Source organism: Battus philenor, unplaced genomic scaffold (genome assembly GCF_028537555.1).
Source record: "Battus philenor isolate CCGP_79_NKW_IND1 unplaced genomic scaffold, ilBatPhil1.0.hap1 SCAF_5, whole genome shotgun sequence".
NCBI classification, from domain to species: Eukaryota; Metazoa; Arthropoda; class Insecta; order Lepidoptera; family Papilionidae; genus Battus; species Battus philenor.
The window spans coordinates 11,994,730-12,015,227 of record NW_027181715.1 but is presented as its reverse complement, the minus strand read 5'-3'; the positions used below and the strand labels follow the sequence as shown (position 1 = coordinate 12,015,227).

At 32.0% G+C, this 20,498-nt stretch overlaps 3 protein-coding genes across 4 annotated transcripts in view; 1 reads left to right on the top strand and 2 right to left on the bottom strand.

Moving 5' to 3' along the window:
- Positions 1 to 66: 66 nt before the first annotated feature.
- LOC137929445 (thiamine transporter 1-like) lies at positions 67 to 10,988 on the bottom strand. Its single transcript, XM_068772395.1, has 7 exons — positions 10,425 to 10,988; positions 9,446 to 9,576; positions 7,923 to 8,067; positions 4,138 to 4,283; positions 3,157 to 3,342; positions 1,608 to 1,825; positions 67 to 1,313 (listed from the first exon to the last, which is right to left on the bottom strand). Exons 1-7 carry the CDS (start codon positions 10,660 to 10,662, stop codon positions 1,064 to 1,066), a joined length of 1,314 nt encoding a protein of 437 aa, XP_068628496.1. The 5' UTR covers positions 10,663 to 10,988; the 3' UTR covers positions 67 to 1,063.
- Positions 10,989 to 12,356: 1,368 nt separating this feature from the next.
- On the top strand, positions 12,357 to 15,851 carry LOC137929704 (zinc finger protein 366-like). 2 transcript variants are annotated; one of them, XM_068772767.1, is made up of 6 exons: positions 12,357 to 12,679; positions 12,875 to 12,996; positions 13,736 to 13,945; positions 14,519 to 14,653; positions 14,729 to 14,788; positions 15,159 to 15,851. In XM_068772767.1, the coding sequence occupies exons 1-6, from the start codon at positions 12,561 to 12,563 to the stop codon at positions 15,836 to 15,838; spliced, it is 1,326 nt and encodes a 441-aa protein (XP_068628868.1). In that variant the 5' UTR covers positions 12,357 to 12,560; the 3' UTR covers positions 15,839 to 15,851. The 2 variants fall into 2 exon arrangements, with proteins under 2 accessions (XP_068628868.1, XP_068628867.1); XM_068772766.1 differs by having other exon boundaries at positions 15,042 to 15,851.
- Positions 15,852 to 15,958: 107 nt separating this feature from the next.
- The window catches only part of LOC137929409 (uro-adherence factor A-like), a 71,467-nt gene continuing 66,927 nt past the window's right edge, over positions 15,959 to 20,498 (bottom strand). Inside the window, exon 7 of the mRNA XM_068772340.1 lies at positions 15,959 to 20,391. Within this exon, the coding sequence (XP_068628441.1) occupies positions 16,620 to 20,391 (3,772 nt within the window). The 3' untranslated portion in view covers positions 15,959 to 16,619. The remainder of the gene's footprint in view (positions 20,392 to 20,498) is intronic.

Sequence of the window (20,498 nt, the reverse complement as noted above, 5' to 3'; positions counted from 1 at the left end):
AACTTTGAGTTTCTTTTACTTATTCTTTTGAATAAAACAATTTGTGGTTTTGAATTATTTAATAAATTTTATAATAACTCTTTTGCCAAATCCATAAATATAAATACATTCTATAAACCTCTCATCACAGCACCAGCTTTAAAAACAGTTTTAAAATAACAATTTTGTGATAATTGTCATAAATATTTATTAATGTCCAGTAGTTAGTTTGTTTTAGGTTTCGAAGTCTGTTAAAAAATAAGAAATAATTGGTGATAGCACTTATCAATAATTGTCATAAAAAGTACATTGTTCTGAATATTGAATTCAAGATATTACAAAGCCAAATATAAAAACTTAAAGAGCAGCATGTTGGTACTCCTTAGTATTCGCTTTACCATAAATATTAGGTTCATTTTGTCAATATAAGATACTAAAAATGAGAGATTACAATATTTTTGCTTATTTCACACATTAGCTACAGGTTTTCTATGTGGAATAGGTGTAAAATAAAATGGCAGATTATTAAACAATAATGGCACTTAATACTTACTAAAAATACTCTAAGTTCATTAAAAAATTACAAAGGAATGGTTTGTTCTAATCATTTTTTAAAATTTCTATTAACAAATTCCAAATGTTTGACGTTATTTCTACTTCCCTATTTTATTAAGTACTAGCATTACATACAGGAAAGAGAATTATCATTTAATAAAATGTAACAATACATCCATTGTTTATTTCCATTTCAATTCCATTGGACATCAAAATTTTTTATTGCATTAAAATGTTAAAAATTTCATTAAGAACTTTGGTTCTGAGGGAGTACTGCTTTCGTGGGTGTTTTTTTTAAATACCGCTATTTTCTAGGTCTAGTCAACAAACAAATTGATATTTTTTTCTCTTGTAAGGGGTAGGTACTTCACAAATCTTTGAGACAGTTGAGAAATTATATTGTGTTTGTGTGGAGTTCACTAATTCTGTAATTATTTGGTATAATTATAAATGGGCCAGAAGTTTCTACAATATACCTTTGTCATTATTATTACAATTATTATTTATGATCCATTCTATTGCTTATTATTTACTTCTCCATACTGATTTGAATACTTTTCTTTTGTGCACAATTCTTTACAGCCCATACAAGAATCCAGCATGAAGCTGCCAGTAAGAACAGCCCACTAAGAGAATAGTATTGTGAAGTTATTGGTAGATGCAGGCCTTGAATGAGTATTGCAGTCAATATAGACTGCAATCCCGTTCCAATAAGGGTGTTTATACCAAATATTAAACCGAAGCAGCTTTCGTCGCTTAGTTGACTGGCAATTTTAGCACTGTTGAAAAACAAAAAACATTAAAATTTGTAAACAAAAACTGAAGGAAATATAAACATTGCTAAAAATAGAATAAAAAGGGTAACATTTAAATTCTGTACTCTTTGAAAAATTATTATTAGAATGTTTTTATAGATAAGTCGTTTTTTTTAGAATTTACGGTACAAGGAGCTAAAAATGTTAATTTAAACAAGAAGTGGCAGTGGGCAGACCACAGCACATTGAACAGATGGCCGTCGGAGGCTTAACTTTTCTAGAGTGTGGATCACAGACCGACTATTTTTTAACTCATACCTGGCCATTGTGATGGTGAAATGGTACAGCATTCCCATAACTACATAGCCCGCGTAAGACACGAACACGTTAGGTATTACAGTGGCCAAGAACACAGCAACACCCTGTATTGCCATTATTGGTGCAGGAAGCACTCCCCTGGCGAAATACGAAGTCAGAAAGGCACCGAAAGCTCCAAGAAGTGTCTGTATGGCTTCCACCGCTCCATTGTATGCCACCTGCAAATGATTTCAACAAATTGCCAAGTGTGCAAAAGTGTCATGCAAATGTGTTATGTTAAACTAGCATGTCTGAAGTTATAATTTCAGGAGGACTCCATTTCTGTTCCAATCTTAGATCCATAACTTATCACTTGCAAAATCCTTTCTTTAGTTTTTTATTATTACATTTACCAATTTGTTTTCTATAATTTCTAAAAAGACAAGGTTTTTAAAAGTACAACAATGTCCTACTGAAAAGATGTCATTTCTCTAACAAGTTTATTAAAGCATGATAAACATAGCATTACTTGTATATACAGAATCCTGAAAGATTTAAATAAAAAATTGGTATAATTAAACATAACTCCTGAAGATGCCCCGTGGAGGGGTGAAACACGTGTTGAGTAGTTTGGTGGTGGCGGTTGTGTGATTCGCATTGTTTGCCGCATACGCATTTATCAGCGGGCTGGCGGGCAGTGCACTTTGTTGCACGACTACCACTGCATGTGCGGAAGTGGCTAAATATTGGTCCTTTTCTTACTTAGGATGGACTTCCGCAAAGTAACGCCTGATTCCATTAAAGTATAATTAAACGACGTAAATTTAATTGACCCCTAAATTAAATTTTTGTTTATAACGACTGGAAAAAATATTTAGTTATCAACCACTAAGAATCTTTCAAGTAAGTGTAAGAACCTTACAATTTTTAAATTTATATCAAGATTATTAATTACTCTAGTCGACTAGATTTCATTCTCGTCTTTATGTTTTGAATAGCAACTTTTAAATTGAAGGTAATTAAGACATTTATATGATCTGAGATTTCAAGGAAATTTGCATTAAAATAAACCTCGAGTGATCATGATACGAAGAGAAGATGGATATGGAATTTCATTGCGAGATATGTGATAAGGTAATCTTATAGAAACAGATAACAGCGGATAATAGCTTGATAATCGCATACATATTAGATAAATGTTATTGCATTTTTAAGCTGTAAAGGTAATTTAAATTTAGCTAAGTACATATCTATTTTCGACTTTTAAGACATAGTTACCTATGTTAATATACACAGAAGGATAAAAAAATATAAATAGATATTAACAAAACCATAAGTGAAATTTCAACCAATGATTTTGGCTTACATAGTCCGGGTTCACTGGCTCGTGTTCGACACTCTAGTATCTTTTAGCTCCAAAGCCCGAACACTTTAAACGGACAAACCTTTGAGGAACATCCGCGACATTTCTATGAGTCTCCTCATTATACTGGTTAATATTAAATTGTCTTTATAACAGCGTAAGACCGCTAGAATTTGTCTGAAATATTAAATTAATCATTTAACTCACGGGTGAATCGCTTTCTTCTTGGATGTACTTCCACAGGAGTTGTACATAGGTTTGTGCTTGAACGAACAGGGCCAGTGCTACGGCGTAGAGGGCAGACCACGCCAGCACCGTAGGCCGGCTGTATGCTGAGCGGGCGTGGCGTGCTATTAACGTAGACGCCTCGCCTACATTTGACCGTAGCGAACGCTAGAACGTGTGTAGTGTCAGTTAGCTAAGTAACATTTAAATCAAATCTCTTGGTCAAGTAATGTTCGATGTACAGCGATTGACCAGGAACTCTCTAGTCTTACTGAAAATAAAACCTATACACCAGGGGTGGCCAAACTGCTGCTGTTTGAACGATTATTATTGGCTCTGCTTATTTGTCTAGTTGTTTCAGTATTTAAATTTATATTACCTACGTCAGTTCCTGGGAAATCGAAACAAATTACTGGTGTGAATATTTATTATTATTCCACCATAAAATTAGTGAAATCTAAATATCGATCATAATTGATTAAACGGCATCTTAAGTATTATTAGGAGTGCTGTCGTATACGTGTGCCATTATATCTAACTTCAACACATATATTTTGTACTTTTGTTTGGATAATTTGAACAAATATGATTTTGTAAAAAAAACATTCTTTTGCGAGTTTTAAATGCGTATTGAATTGCGGCTCGAAAAAATTTCAAATTTCGAAAAATGACTCGCATTATCAAAAACCTTGACCACCCCCGCTATACAGTCTTGACTTGAAGACTCCCAAGTTATAATTAGCTGGAAACGACGCTGGTGAGGTCCATATTTTGGCTGTTCGCATTATAAAAGTAGTTTCAAGACATTTAGTGCTTGTCGAATGGATTTTAATCATGTACGGATGTTGTGTATCTGTGGCACCTACCGATGGCAGAAAATGGGGGAATTAATAGATGTAACTCCGACGAACACTTTTAAATTAAAAACAAACTTTTGATATTAAAAAAGATAAATATACGTACCTTTTCTAATTTTATAGCACCTAATGGATTGTCTTTTATCGCTATGACGTCAGCTGTTACCGAATTGCTGTTGGATCTACGATGGAAGTATATGCCGTAGGGAACTGAAGGCAACCAGAAAGCCCAGAACGAAGCCAGGATTTGGGCTGAAATGTTAAAGTATTTTTGTGTTGTAAATATACAAGCCCATCAGGTTTATCTTATCCAAAATAATCGTTAATGATAATAGAGTAAAAAAGGGTTTTCAAAATTCGAATAGATGTATTAAAATTAACTATTGTTTATTATTATTATTTGTTAATTATCCATGCAGGCTGTACTGTCAGAAGTTATTTCCCTGTCGAACTTCAATAGAGTTTCGGAGTAGGTATTAAAAACTTTAATGTGGTAATTGCATAGCTAATTGTCTGACAAATACATATACGTGTATGTTTAATATATGTACGTGTGTACAAATGCTTAGTTTAATACTCTAAGATAAGGAGGCATGTGAGACATTAAAATTTTAAGTAAATTAGTCCAGACTATTTTAAATAAAATTATTTTTCGAATACTTTACAAATTCGATTTAACGTAGATCTCGCCATGGATTTCAATAACCTAGTTGGTTTTAAACTAGTATTGTACCCGGCATTTGATTTGGCACACCAGAAAAATCTTTAGTCGGAAATATAAATCTCAACACGTCGTTTAAGGGTGATTGCAGGTATACGCATAGCTCATGTCTTAACATAAAGCTTCAACGTGTATTTCCAATCATCCCGGTATAAAGTGATCATTACAATGGTCACATTAATTTATTTTTCCATCGGAATGCGACAGGCCAATAACTTCTAATATTACAAGTCTGATTACCGAATCTGCAGGGACAAATGGTAAATAATACATAAATTTAATATGCAGTAATCCGAATGTTGAATTTTTTTTCAGTCTATATTACCATTACGTTATTTATTTCAGGAACCATTGATTTTGTCAGTTTGCTATATATTCGGGGGACGGGAAAGTAAAGTCGTTTCGGTCGACATATTTTACAGAAAAACCGTTTTATTTTTACCGCTCTGGCATTGAAAATTTGTGTACTTGGTTGCAAAAGGTTGTTGATAACGCAGGTAAATATATTGTTGATTAAAAATAAAAACTTGTTAAAAAGGAGTCGTGTGAATTTAATTTAAGAAAGTGACATCACTTTCCGGTCTCCCTGATATTTACTACTTTAAAGTTTATACAATTATAACCAATCTTTGTATAGAGATTGATGGTTACCAAAGCTGGCTTCATAATCTTTTATTTATGAATGGAAGCCTATACTTGCGCGATTTATTACAGAATAGCGAAGTTCCTTGTTTGGTTATTGCGGATGACGTCACAGTGGCGCCTTTAATTGAATTCATCGAGTGCGGCCCATTGACAATCGAGTCAATTGGACTTGAACGAGCACGTGACACTTTTCATTATCTACATTAAGGTTTTATTAACGACCGAGATACATGCAAATAAAAACCGAAGCAGTGATTAGTGCATGAATAGCGAAATCACTGTTATCAAAATTTTACTACCATAACTCATTTATGTAGATATGTCTTAACCTTTTTAGTGCTCGGCGGAAAAGATGTGCCTACGCGTGAATAACCGGCCGAATTTCGCAGTTTCACTAGGGTTTAGGAATTTGGGCATAAAAACCTAAGAAGAAACAATATTTACATGATTCAAAAAGCTATATATACTTTGGATGAAGTAGAAAACAAAAATTGACTAGTTTTTCCCTACTCATTAAAAACTATAAATAAAAAGGATATTAATTTTCATAAAAATGGTAAATGTTGAGTTGTCTCTTACACAACGTATTTGCATATACAAAAAGTCATCTTTTCATCATAATTTTATATGGACCAATTATTATGAAGTATATCTCGAAAAGGTTAGATAAGAGCCACAGCAAATGAGTCCGCAGCTTGGATATCGCAGAAGCGGCCACCATCGGTGTTTATGTTAGATTTCGGTACCTCCATATTAAGTCGTCTTCCATGTAGTTAAAATGAAAAACTATATTTTTTAATTCTCATAATATCGGCTCCGGGACTAAAAGGGTTAATTTTTCTTCGCCACATTCCAAAGTGTAGTAAAGTTAGTCGAGAATTTTGCGGGTCATTGTGGCGATCTTTAAAGAAGGTCTATGCTTCGCAGCGGCAATGCATCAGCTGATCATGATAATGATGAAGTCGAGGTTCGGCCCTTTCGGTCCCTCCTTGGTGTCGAAATAGTAAACGTGTTCTGAGAAACAGTTCAAGGCGAGATTCCCTATTGGAGCCCATGCGTTATTCCTTGGTGCGTCCACCCAGCGACCTAAAAGATCGGCAGTATCCAAATTTGGTAATATAGTAGTAGTGGCGCTGATCGTCAAGCTTGGCTTCCTATAAAGGCGGTTTAAACTTAACGCCACCTGCGCCCTTACCAAAAAAAATGTGTATACAAGTACTGCAAAGTACTTAACATAGCTCGGAAAGGCACACATCCAACATAAGTTCTTAAATCGTGGGTCAATTCCATGAAAGCGGCACAACTTAACGCTTTGGATAGACTTTTGTTTCACGGTAGAGTGAATATCTCAAAACCAAAAGTTCGCCCAGCTTTGGGAACGTGCAAGACCTTACGGAATCCCAAGTGAATTCGCAAGGACCCAAACGATCGAGGGGAACCCTGGAAACTATAAATGCCTAATTGCAAACAGAAACGTTTGATAGTAAGAGTTTCTATCACAATGGTACCCTACTGTGTTTTAGTCGTTTGTGATTTTTTTTGAGATACAATTCTATACAAAATTGTCTTCTCCTATCATACAGTTCGTTTGCGTTAGTAATGTAATGTAATATCATTGTCGGATGGCATTATCACGCCACGAAACCAATCAAAACTTTAGAAACAACCGTTGCGTTCGAAAGTATTCCTGTAATAGGTCAACCTGTATAATTACTAACTTTACTTTCTAGTTAGTAATGATTTGATTGTATGCCAAGATCATCACATACATATAAATTAACGAAAAATAAAATTCTTCTACTTCAACCTCGTTAATCATGTCATGTATTTTTAACACGTTCCATGCCACGGCAATTTTTGAAGATTTTGCATTCAGACCGCGTAGGGTGTATAAGTCAGGCTTTTAAAATTAAAAAAGTCGTTTAAGATGTATGCTTTACACTTTTTCAATACTGCAAAGCTATAATTAGTGAATTATAAAATTTAATATACATTACTTACGCGCATACGTGATGTGAAGTTATCTGTATTCGACCCTACAATCCATTTTTTAAGAATCCTTTGTTTTTCAATGAGAACTGCGAATGGCATGAACGGACAGTGCAGCGGGGGTCGAATACGCCCCACATGGCATGGAATGTGTTAATAGAGATGGACGCAGACTCCATTTAGGGACTTCCGAAGATCTTAATAATGTCGGCTGGCTATTTTGTGGTTGGCTGGCTGTTTGTGGGTGGATGTCCTAGTCTGTATTGACCGGTTCGTAGTCTCCATTCCAGAACCTTAAGGCTTCAGCTGCTACCTGTCTGTCTGTTGTCTGTCGGCTATATCGCTTACTTTTGTCTGTCTATAAATCTCTTTATGTCTGATACGAATACATAAAGAAATCCAAAGCATAGAGAACCATGACTCGTTGAGTTACTGCGAGCTTGCCAATAAAAGCCGAAGTAAACATGTTTCAGTGCCGTTATATTTAATAATTAATAATAATGAAATTGTTTAAATTAATATTAAATAAAAAATACCTGTGAATGTAATATAATTGAGGTCTCGATAATCCATGAGCTCAAAATGTATCAGCAGCTGAGAGCTAACACCGGAAAGGAATCTTCCCGTAAGTGATGCTATCCTGGTGTATGAAGACACTAGAGCATATTTTGCAGAATCCACCTACAAAACATATTTATCTATACTTCATGTACACTTTTACAGATCTATAAATGGATGTATATTTTTATAATGATTTTTAACGCATTCCATGCCATGTGGGGCGTATACGTCCCCCGCTGCACTTTCCGTATATGCCATTTGCTATTCTCATTGACAAACAAGAGATTCTTAAAAAATTTATTGCAGGGTGAAATATAGAAAACTTGGCATCACGTACGCGTGTACGTAATGCATATTAAAATTTATAATTTTTCCCGCTAATTATAGCTTTGCAGTATTGAAAAGTGTAATGCGTACGTCTTAAACGATTTTTATTTTTAAAGTTTGGGTCGTATACCCTCGCGGCCTGAATGAAAAGTCTTCAAAAATTGCTGTGGCACGGAACGTGTTAAATAGAAAATAATGGAAGGAGCTACAACCATCACCATCATCAACATGTCAGCCGATATACAACTACTGTAAGTTCATAGGTCTCCCCCAAAGATCGCGGCGCTGACTCGTCTCACGCTGCCCGCATCCAGCTACTTTACGCGGCCTTGGCGATGTCGTTGGTTCATGCGTCTATAAGCTCGTGGTCACAACTTGAGAATCCTTAGGCCCTCTGGACCAGATGAGCAATATTTCGAACTACGCTTCTAAGCATCTCAGGTTTTCTGGATTTGAAACTCCTTTCCATATTAAGCCAACACTTTATTTTTAAGAAAATATGAATGGTTATCCAATAGCTGTTTATAACAGGGAGAGAGTAAATAAAGATATTTTGGTAATTTTATGAAAATTAATGGTTTCACAGACTTTGTCCTTGTATTTTTTGTTCTAATTAAAATGTATCTTATCATTTTGTAATGCTGTGACAAGAAAGTGCAACACATTTGCATATTTTTGAAGTAAATATTATGATAGTGAATTATATAAAGAAGGAAGTAATCATCATGTTACATTTGTTTTGGCATATTACAAACATAAGTTTGTAATATTTGTATTGAGGCACAAAATAATAACAATATCTGTAAAAGTTCCTATAAAAGTTACCATACTGTACCATAGGCTGTAATCTGTTTTAAAATCAAAATATGGTACTACAGCTTGTCTATTGTATTTATATTTTGATTTTAAATTTTGATGCCTATGTTGCATTATTAATTATTGTAAAAAGGTTATCAAATGCTTAAATTTGCAATTATTGATTTTGATTTGTATGTTTGTAAATTTTCATACAAATAAATAAAAAGTCTATTTTAAGAATATATAAATATTTAACTAAAAATAACAAATTATTCTAGTTATAAAAGCAACTAAAAGACATGTAAATAGCTGTACAAATATACACATGTTATCTGTCTCTTAAGGTGAAGAAATGTCAGTTTGTTTTATTTACCTTTGCATAAATGTATGTTAAATATGCCACCTCCGTTGCCATATACATTCCATAGAGAAATTGAGAAACTTGTAGCCATTGTAGACTCTCTGTCCACAATAGCACAGCATAAACAGATATACCACTAAGACCTGTAAATTGTTTATATGTAAAGATAACATGTTGTAACATTATGTACACAGGATGGTTGGTTTTGGGTGCAAAGGCTTTAAATGAGTGAATGCTTGTTTACTTTTATTTATTGTAATGTGGTTTAAGAAATAAAAATATGTTAATGATATTATATTAAGACAAAGAATTCTTAAATTTAGATTACTACATATTAAAATTATCTATTGTTAACTATCTGCAGACCATACTGCCAACAATGTTACTCTCTGGTCTCATTTCTATAGTTACAATTTCATACAGTGATTGGAAATAGGAGTAAAAACTTTAAAAGCTTCAAAATAATAAACAATTTATTCAAGAATTATTTTCTTTTTAATTCAGGTAAATTATTCCTGTGAAATTTTATGAAATAAGTAACTGATAATGTGCTGTAATAAAGCTTAAGCCTATTTTTCTGCTAATTTTTTTATTTATTCTAAAGCAATAAGATAAGTAAGCTACAAATCATAATCATTACAACGGCTGTAGGATGTTTACAGCTGATACAGGCCTTTCTCATAAATTTTTATAGGGCCTCCTATTTATGGAAAACTAGTTGCGTTAAGTTTAAAAAAAAATTGTAATAAAATATTACAGTTTTGTAACAAAGAGTGTAATCATTATAAACACTTTATGTCACCAAGTATGAGATATTCATATAGTACTTTTAGAAATTATAGATTTATAGAAAATAGATAATTTTAAAAAAGCGTCTGACTTTTCATGAATACTTTTTACGTTAATTTAAAAAACTTTATTTGAATCTTAAATCAATCATATTTTTAATCTATTATTTATAATTATAAAACATATTTTTTTATTTACTGACCTGATATTATGATAACGGGTTTGAATCTTAAGAAATCGGTTATTAAAAATACCAAAATTAATTGCGCTAAATAGGAATAAGTTCCGACAGGATAAACTTCTTGATTTAACTGATGTTCAGTAATGTTTCTCCACTCTCCCAATAAAAATTCGGTCACAAAAGGCTCCGATGGTCGGATTTCTCTTAAAGTGCCAAAAGCGCAAAGGATCAATGTGATCTTAACCCATTCTTCCATCATTAATAATTATTGTGTATTATTCGCGAAAAAATATTCTCATGAGTAAAGTTTTCGTAAACCAGTTCTTCTCGTAGTAACGTACCACCGCTTGCGATCTTATACTGTGAAATGATAACTCTGCTTTTTTTTTTTCTTGCGACATTATTTTGTAGCGACAGAACTTACGTAAGGTTATGTGAATATTTTTTTTAAGAAACATTTTTTAACCTCTTTTGGAAGGAAATTTTTTTTGTGTACTTTTAATTACTTTAAGGACGTTAACGTAAATCCAAATCATACAGTAAATTTACAAAAGCGAAAATAACAAAACTATTTATAAGCAAAAAACTTTGTTTTGACATTTACGTCTGTTGGAAAATGACGTATAATAGTCAGTGATAACATGGTGATGCCAAATCGACAATTTTAATGATATTATGGAAAATAATCGATCCTTATATGAGAACAGCTAGGATTACAAAAAGTTACTAGACATTATGTCTAATAATTATTATTATTATTTAGGGTTGTACCGGTAGTTATTAAATAGTTTGTGTTGAGAAGAGAATATTACAATAAAAAAAAATTACAAACAGAATATAAATTAAAATGCTTTTACTATAAAAATCATTTCAAGAGAAATGTATGCATAACTTTATACACTTTGCATGAATTTATATAAATATCAATTTGGTTTTTATCTGAATTTTACCTACGAATAATATTTTGGTATTTTATTAAAATAATTGGTTAAACTGAAAGTGTGAATGGATATTTGCTAGTTTGCAAAAGCGTTTTTATTTCCTAAACTAATGGATTCAGGAGGTACAATTTTTTGCCAGTAAGTTCTAGCATTATTTTAAGTAAGATTTTCCGTGGCAGGCTTTTCTGCTTTGTGTGTGTATCAAAAAAATTGCACTGTTGTTTTCTAGTCTAGAGTTTAAAGTTTATTAGTCTAAAGTTTATTAAAACGAGGTTAAAATCACAGGAGAGACTACGTTTTTATGAGCGTCATGTTTATAACTTCATTATAATAATATGCCCTAAAAACTATAATAAATTATTTTATTCTTTACGCGTGGTTAATGAATACATTAAGACTTAGAAAAGGAATATTTTTTTGGTAACAAATATTTGTTACGCGCATATGCTTTGGAGATTTAACAATAGTCCCTCGTTTCGATTTCATTTTTGACCGTGCGCTAAATAGTCCTCCTTACCTAAAGGTTGTGTAGAATGTTATTAATACTGTTCGATCTATAGATTGTGCTAAATATCATGTATGATTTATTATTTTCGTTGAATCAAAGTTTTAGCTTTTAAAAATTTTCATTCTTGGCAATAGTCGAAGGACTTGCAAATTAGTAATATTAGAGGTTCCCAGTTTGGGTAGAAGGTTTCGTATACATAACAGCCGATGAAATTCGTTTAAATAACCATATCAGGTTTCAAATTGTAAAAGATCGTTATTGATGTTTCCGATGCAGATTTATTTTTATAACTGTTTTATAATGCTGGTAAAATTTTTAAAAGGAGGAAATTTAAATTTAAAATTAAAATGTTTTTCCTTTGTAATAATTGATTTTCAAAATATTTCATATGAATTAAAAAAAAATCTTTTTCGCATAAGTGGCTTGGTACATAAAATGGAATTGTGGTTTTCTTATCAGCTTCTTGAATTGTTATCATGAGACGTCTATGACAGTTAAGTGCTTTTGTGTATATGACATGAAAAAATATTAGCTTAATTTTAAATCTCATTTAAGATTTAGTTTACACGATTTTTAAGTGTTGTGGTAGTCTAAAAGTATTTTTTTTTACTTTTTGATGTTAAAAAATAATAAAACTTTGTTTGCATTTCTGCCCCGGTCACAGTCATATTTTGAATTTGAAGCCTGCGGATAGCTAAAATATTTAATATGATTGAATGTATTTACTGTAAGAAAGTTTTTAAGTATGAGAGTGAACGTAAAAGACATGAACAAAGCCATCTGACGAAATTTAGTTGCGATAAGTGCGACAAGAAATTCTCGTATATGTATGTTGATATTTTTGTATTCATTTGTATATATATATATACCTATACCTACCATATATATATACCTAACATGTTTTTCGATTGAACATTGTTATTTTTCATTTTATATCTAAAATTTTTGTGTATATAATCTTGTGTGTAATATTATACCCTACAGGATGCAAGTTTAATAATTTATTTTATTACTATTTTCAGCTCAGCTTTAAGGCGACACAAAAAACAACATGAAAGAACAGGAAGTGTTAAATGTGAAGAATGTGGACACAAATTTAAAGATGAAGTACTGCTTAAACGACATATGAAATATGCTCATGAAGGTAACTATTGAAGATTTTTAATCTAGAATGAATTTTTGAATAAAGTTTTATATTTTTATATCATAATACTTTTGTACTTGTTAATTAGGTACATGTATCTCTATATTTAAAAAACTTAACTAAAAACTTAGTATTTAAAAAAAAAAATTGTGGATTGAATAATTTGTGCGATTTTAAAGAATCAAGTGGAGTACCAACAAAATCCATAAAAATATGTGACATGCTAACTAAAATAAAAATATCGTTTATCATATCTAAAAAGAGAATGGTATATCAAAGCATGGTAATAATGTATCATAGGTCATTACACAAACAGGTTAAAAATAAAAAGACTTTCTGGTCAGTAGCAAAATCATATATAATATTAGTTTTGAACTATCACATTGGCACATGATGTGTCTTATTAATTTATTATTTCAATAATTTTGTTAATTTTCAATGGTTATACAATATGTAATGTTTGAGGAAAGGTGAGATATAAAGTTATCTTGACTATGCCTATATATTCTCTGTATCACCTAGTTACTAGTAAAGCCGTTAGCTAGACATTCATGCAAATGGGTATTACACACAGGTGTTATATCAATCAATCTTGACCCAAAATCAAGTGATGAAGCAGATAAATGCAAACTCCATAGAAGTTGTAATTATTGACAAAAACAAATACTGCAGTTGGTGAATTTTTGTGTGAAATAAATAAATGCTTTTTACTACAATAAATGTTACTTTTGCGCCTCAGGTACCCACATCTGTCCAGTGTGTGATTCCCAGTTCAGTAGCGACCAAGCACTCCGTATCCATGCATTCATTCATAAGCCAAAGTCGGAAAGAAGATATTCATGTAGTTTCAGTAATTGTAATAAAATGTTCAACTTTTCCCACCATCTGAAATATCATGAGATGACACATACTAAGAGTATTCAACACTTCTGTGATATATGTGGAAAAGGTATGATAATCATTATTCGGATAGCTTCATCATACTCTCTAATGTGAGCATTTATTTGCAGATAAAACCATTATCATTCTATCAATAGCTAAAGTGTCTGAAGTAAAAATTGTTAAAAAATGATTGATAGAAAAGCTGTGGTATTATGGATTACCATAACTAAATATTTGTCAAGTGGGAAACAAATATTTAGCACATCCATCATTTTGCTTAATCTTGCATCTTTATATTATCACCTGCTTCTGTCTCTTCAAAATTCTTTATTTAATGTTAGGTTTATTTCAGAAGTCCTAATATTTTTGTAGTTTGTATCATTTACCACGTATATCATTATAATAATTTCATTTGAAGGAAATGCACTGCGGGACATAAGCCTTCCCATATATTTCCAATAAGATCTATAGGTAACAGCATGTATCTATCATCTTGAAATAACCTTAATAAGTATCTGTGAACCTTTTGGGTAGACATCCTATGTTTTAGTTACTGGTCCATTGTCTCATCTCATAATAATCAAATGTGAACAAACTATACTCAAAAAACAATCTTTAAATAGTGATTACCACTTTTCAGGATTTATTCAATTACATAATTTAAAGGTTCACCTTATTACACATGAACCTAATAAATGGTTGTCTTGTGGGATGATCAATTGTAAGAAAAAATTTAAATCTGAGTATGCTCGGAAGAGACACTATGAACAGCACAGTAAGTTAATATATATTTAGTAATGTTTATTTCTTTAATATGAAATCTTCATACTTATGTTTTGTTAATTTTCAGAAAATGTTTTGGAAGATACTAAAAAGCATGATTCAAATTCTAATAAATCTTTATCTGGAGGTAATTTTTTTTAAATATTTTTTTTTAATATGTAGCACTATGCAGTCTCCTACCCGTTTTGCAAACTTAATAAAAGATCTTAACTCCCTTTAGGCTTAATTTTGTATAATCTATTCAAACTGCTCTTTGGGTAATTATTTTAACTTTTTACAAGACAACAACAATTATGTAGTTGTTGTTAATAAATTTTGGCACTTCAGATTAGTCTTTAATTTTTTAATTTTAGTTTATTTTCATGTTTCTCTTTGCACAGGTTTGCCATGTTCATCATGTGGGCTATTGTTTTCGATTATAGAAGAACATAATTGCATTAAAAATACTTTTATATCTAAGGACATGACCAAAGAATCATTTTCAAATATTGCTTTAGGTGAAGGTAAAGAGGAAGAGAGTGAAAAAGAAGACCTGATTCACGATTTTAATGGAACAGAAGAATATATTAGTACATGTAGATCTATTTTGGGTAAATGTCTAGTTACAGGAGACACAAAGGGAAATGAAAATTGTCTTTGTGATCAAATGGCTAAAACTGACAATGAATGTAGTACAAGGAGAGAAGAAAATACAGCTCAAAGTATTAAAACACAAGTTGATACCAAAAAAGAAGACAATACATCAAATTTAACATGTAAAGATTGTGTTTGTTCAACGGGAATTTCTGAAGAAAAACATGTAAGCTACAACAAAGAAACTAACCAGAAAAGGTTGAAAGGTAATTTTAGAAATGACTGCAAACCAAAATATGAATATGGGGTTAATGGAACTATTAAGATAATCAATACAATCGATGAAGATCTGGAAGGTATAGCTAAATCTAAAGATATTACTAATTCTGCAAGAAAACTTGCAACAAAAATTTGCTGTACTGAAATTCAAAATGTACCTTATAATAGTTGTAAAGCAGTTTTAGGTACATGTATAGTTAGTGGAAATGGAATGATAGGTGATGATTGTTTATGTGCGAAAATGCTCCTTGATGAATCACAAATATCAAGCCAAGAGATGGAGGAAATAACTCCACAGCCCAAAGAAGCTGGCATGTGTTTATAGATTGTAATAAATGAGATTTATACAAAATATACATTATTTCAATCAAAATTTTGGGTTTTATTACAAAAAACGCAGATAATAAGTATTAACTTTAAATTTATTTACAACATAATTCTTTACAATATCAACCATATTATACAAAATATATCTTAGTTAACAAGATCTACAATAATTATTATTTTACAATCAGACATTACTTCTACTAAATATCACTAAGTTCGGGATCTCTATGTACGAATGGAATATTACAATATAATTTATCTCCATTTATCACATCTAGGCATAGTAGTATACCATCCTTGGAAGAAGAAAAAAACATTATCAATTGCAGATTATTAATTTTAATCTATAATCCAAAAATAAATTGGATTAATTATAATATACATTTATCTATGGTAACAATATAATAGAATGCAATAAAGTATTTCTGAGAAAATTTATGTCATAGAAAGAAAAAGGACAATTTTTGGTGGCGCATAAGCACTACATGAAACAATAAATTATCTAAGTTTATCATGATCTCTGTCACGACTTATTTTGACTAGTCTAATGGAATAAACGATTACATGTAATTAAAAATTTATAGGAAGTTGAATTTTTAAAATTGACCTGATGCAAAGGAAAAAGACCTTGAAAGTTTTTACATGTATTAATTACTAATTGAATACAATGACATTGGTACTCTAAGTTTGTTAGTTTATTTATTGTCCAACCGAATCACAGGAAGTGGAGTCATGTACAAACATATTCCGTATGACATATTACTTAAACCAAACATGCACTATGCTTCATTGTTAAAAAGAGAGTTGATGTTGGTTGATTCTACTGTCCTTTTATCACTTTTTTTAGGTATATCACTAATTTGATTAAATTCAGACATGTTTTCGCTGTCGTAGGAGTTTTTTTGATTTTCTTGTCCATCATACTTTTCTTGTTCTATAGGTACTACACTAAGCAATTCGTTATCGTTACTTATTTTTGTTTTACTTTCTGTAGTTATTTCAGACGATGTCATTGGCACCATCGAAGTTTCAAAATTATTAAGTCCATGTTTCATATTTTCCCGCTCAATAGGATCTTTGGTACTGTCTAAATCATCGGTGTCCAGTAAAAATGTTGAAATTGGTAATGTGTCGACCAAAAGATCAGAAGATTCTTTAGTATCATCATCTAATTGATCAAAAGGCGATGTGGTGGTGTCCGCCTCTCTATTTATTTCCTGTGACATGTTTGATTCTTCCTCATTAGAAGAGACATTATGATACATAAAAAGTTCTTTAAGAATGGCGTCGTTATCTACAGCCTTTAAATGAGTATTTTTTTCGTCCGATGAATTAGTGTCATTCATTAAAACTTCCGTTTGGTTAATAGACGACAAGCCTCCATCCTTACCATGATTAGATTCCTCCATGTTTTCATTTTGGGTTTCATTAACGTTAGTCGGTTCTAGGTCATGTCCTTCCTGAAGTTTCCTTACTAGACTTTTGTTATTTTCAATTTCTGGCAGGAACGGATTCATTTCTGTTTCATGGTCATCATACTCAGCCGATTGATGATTGATGGGTTTTTCTATACTATTATTGTTGTTATGATTAGATATTTCATAAATATTAACATTTAAATTTCCGCCAGAGATATTATCTTTTTTAATGTTAGACTCTAAAGTATCTATCGTTTCTGGATTATTTTTTTGCTCGTTTATTGTCATCATTGTAGGGAAAACAGTTGAGGGAGTTTCTGTTACTGATTCTTTTTCCATTGGCTTTGGAAGCTCTTTGATAGTTAGGTTTATATCATCATCCGGATTTTCCCAAACTTGCGGCACGGAATGTGTATCGTTTATTGTATTTAATATTAAATTAGGGTTATTATTAGAATCATTCAATGACATTTTGTAAATGTATTCACTTACAGTAGTAGCATCAAGCATTTTATTTATTTCTGTTGTAGGTTTAAGAATTATGTTATCATCCGTCTTACTGTTATTAAAAGTTTGCATGGGATTAGCTGTAGTAATTTCATCAGTCATCATTCCAGGTTCGTTTTTCACTCTTTTAATTACCATCTCTTCGTTATCATAATCGTGGAGCATACCATATTGAGGAATATCATGTTCTATGCCTTTAGTGGTATTGGGACCCATATTTAAGTAATCTGGTTCAAAATCGTCTTTATTCATGCCACGACTCATTATTTCATCAATTTTAGTTACAGGGGCTGCAGTTGTTTCGCTATGTTTATTTTCATTTATTATATCCTGATAATTGATTTCCGTAACTGTTTCTGATAACCAATCGGAACTGGTTGTAGTTTCTGATGTTTCTTTGAACGCTTCGTTTGTTTCCGTTCCCGATTCTATATTTTGATTCTGATCTACAAAGGACTTAGATGATCGATTATACAATTTATTAATAGCATCGAAAGTTATATCCCCCTCAACTAAATCTTTTTCTGTCATCTGATGACCCGTATTTGAATCATTTGATTGTGTGTCATTGGCGTTTTGTAAAACTGTCATTAAGTTTTTATCTATACTTAATTCTTTAGTTTGTTTTGCAATAGAATATTCCGTTATTTGTTCTATAATTGGAGTAGTAGATTCAGTGTTTTCAGAAATTGTTGAATTTAATGATGGTTTTTCGTACAGTGATATTTGACTTTGAGGTTCTTTACTTTCAAAGTTTACGTTCTTATCTATAGAACCGTTATTAAAAAAATGTCGACTCTCTTCAATGCCTGTCAATATTGACATTGTTGTTGTATCTGGCAAGGGGTTAATTGTAGATAGGTCTTCAGGTTTTTTTCCAAAGAATAATTGTGATATTGACACTACAGTCGTGGTTGGACTGTCTTCATTTGCAGTTTCTTTTAATAGCGGTGCTTCGTTCTGTTTTGTATTTTCGAGCAACTCGTCGCTTGTCATATTTTCTTCTGTTTTGTGTGCGTTTTGTGCTGTTAGAACTTGACGAGTTGTTTCATCTACAAAAAATTCATTATCAAATGCCTTTGAAGATCTTTCAGCAGTAGCCTGATTATTATTGTTATCTATGTTTTGATCTAACACCGCATTATCCTGAGGATTATTAATTTCAATTGTATGTATTTGGGATTTTTCAGTCGAATCCTCAAGCCAATCATTTTCCGTAGTAGTTTTATCATTGTTATTCTGAAGATTTTTTTCAGTTATGCTTTCAGGTTGACTAATATCTGATTCGGAAGGTAGCATTGTCGTAATTTCAATTTGAGAGTCAAAATTATAATGCGATTTTGAGTCATATTTACCTTCAGTTACAGCAATAGGCGATTCCGTAGTGGTAAAATTATCGATGTCGTCCAAGTCAATGATATTTTTGGTTTTAGATGTTTCTGCGGACATTTCAATCCTGGAGCCATGTGTTTCGGATTCAGTAGACTGATGCATTGTTGGTTTTTCAGAAGGCTGCGTTCCATAGGTCGACTGCGTTGTATGTGTCGGTTCTGGTTCAGGTGCGGGTTGTGCTTCAAGTGTGGGTTGTGTTTCAGGCTTGGCTTGTGGTTCAAGTATAGGTTCTGGTTCTGCCGTTGGTTGAGGTTCCGCCGTTGGTTGAGGTTCTGCCGTTGGTTGTGGTTCTGGTAAGGGTTGTGGTTCAAGAGTTGCTTGCGATTCTGATGAAGGCTGTGGTTCAGGTGTAGGTTGTGTTTTCGATAAAGTTTCTGAATCTGTTGTAGTAACTGGAATAAATGGCATCATATGTTTTGAATCGGGGGTTTGTTCATCGGCACCTTCATGTTTGTTTAGAGTTTTATCTTCGTCACTATCAAACGTTATGGTTGATTTTGTTTCAGGTTGGGGTTCAGATGTTGGTTCCGGTTCGGGACTGGGTTGTATGGTTCTATAGGACGTTTCCGATGTTGTTTCAGTTTTGGGTTGTAGTATATTAATGTTATGTAAAGTAATCTCGTTTTGATCCTCGCTGGATTCTGTGTGTTTGGGCAATTCCGTTACATGTTTTTCATTTTCATTTACAGAATTACCGAAAATATGTGAAAAGTTGACATCTGCATCACTTTCTGTTGTTATTTCAGAACTCATTGGAACTGTTTGCATAGCATTATATGTATTATGTCTATTCTCCTTTTCTAGTACATAGATAGACTCAGTGTTAGACTTTTCTTCGTCAGAAACAGGGTTCATTGAAGCTGTATTAAGGTCTGATGTAAAAAGAGATGTGTTCTTCATTTGTTCCGTGTTATCTAATAATAACATACATTTCTTGGGTTGTTTCATATCTAATATTTGTCCATGTGGGCATGTACATGTAAAATCTAAGGTCCTTTTGTCGAACTCGCAACCATATTCACAATCATTATTGTTTATTTGACATATGTCTAAAACTTGTCTGGTGGTCATTTTATCTTCTGCAATGTGGTAGATACTTATCATTCTATTGTTTTTCGCTAAGTAGTTATTAAGATTTGTCTGTAAAGTGTTCGTTGTAAGAAGATTTTCTGATGTTTGGGAATTGTATTTCGGATCCCAGTGTATTCTGTAAGTTACAATTATTGAGCCTTTCCTGTAAAGAAAGAAAAGTAATTTGTAATAAAATTTCATGTCATAGTTTGTAAGATATAATAATAAAAATAGGAAAATTATTAAAAAGAGAATTAAAGAAATAAATTC

Excerpts from the sequence above, each read along its gene's own strand:
- LOC137929445 (XM_068772395.1), bottom strand. The coding sequence starts at position 10,662 with ATGATGGAAGAATGGGTTAAGATCACATTGATCCTTTGCGCTTTTGGC. Across the intron at positions 9,577-10,424 it reads ACCCGTTATCATAATATCAG|GTCTTAGTGGTATATCTGTT; the intron begins GTCAGTAAATAA and ends AACAATTTACAG. Across the intron at positions 1,826-3,156 it reads AAGAAGAAAGCGATTCACCC|GTGGCATACAATGGAGCGGT; the intron begins GTGAGTTAAATG and ends AATCATTTGCAG.
- LOC137929704 (XM_068772766.1), top strand. The coding sequence starts at position 12,561 with ATGATTGAATGTATTTACTGTAAGAAAGTTTTTAAGTATGAGAGTGAA. Across the intron at positions 12,680-12,874 it reads GACAAGAAATTCTCGTATAT|CTCAGCTTTAAGGCGACACA; the intron begins GTATGTTGATAT and ends TACTATTTTCAG. Across the intron at positions 14,654-14,728 it reads GAGACACTATGAACAGCACA|AAAATGTTTTGGAAGATACT; the intron begins GTAAGTTAATAT and ends GTTAATTTTCAG.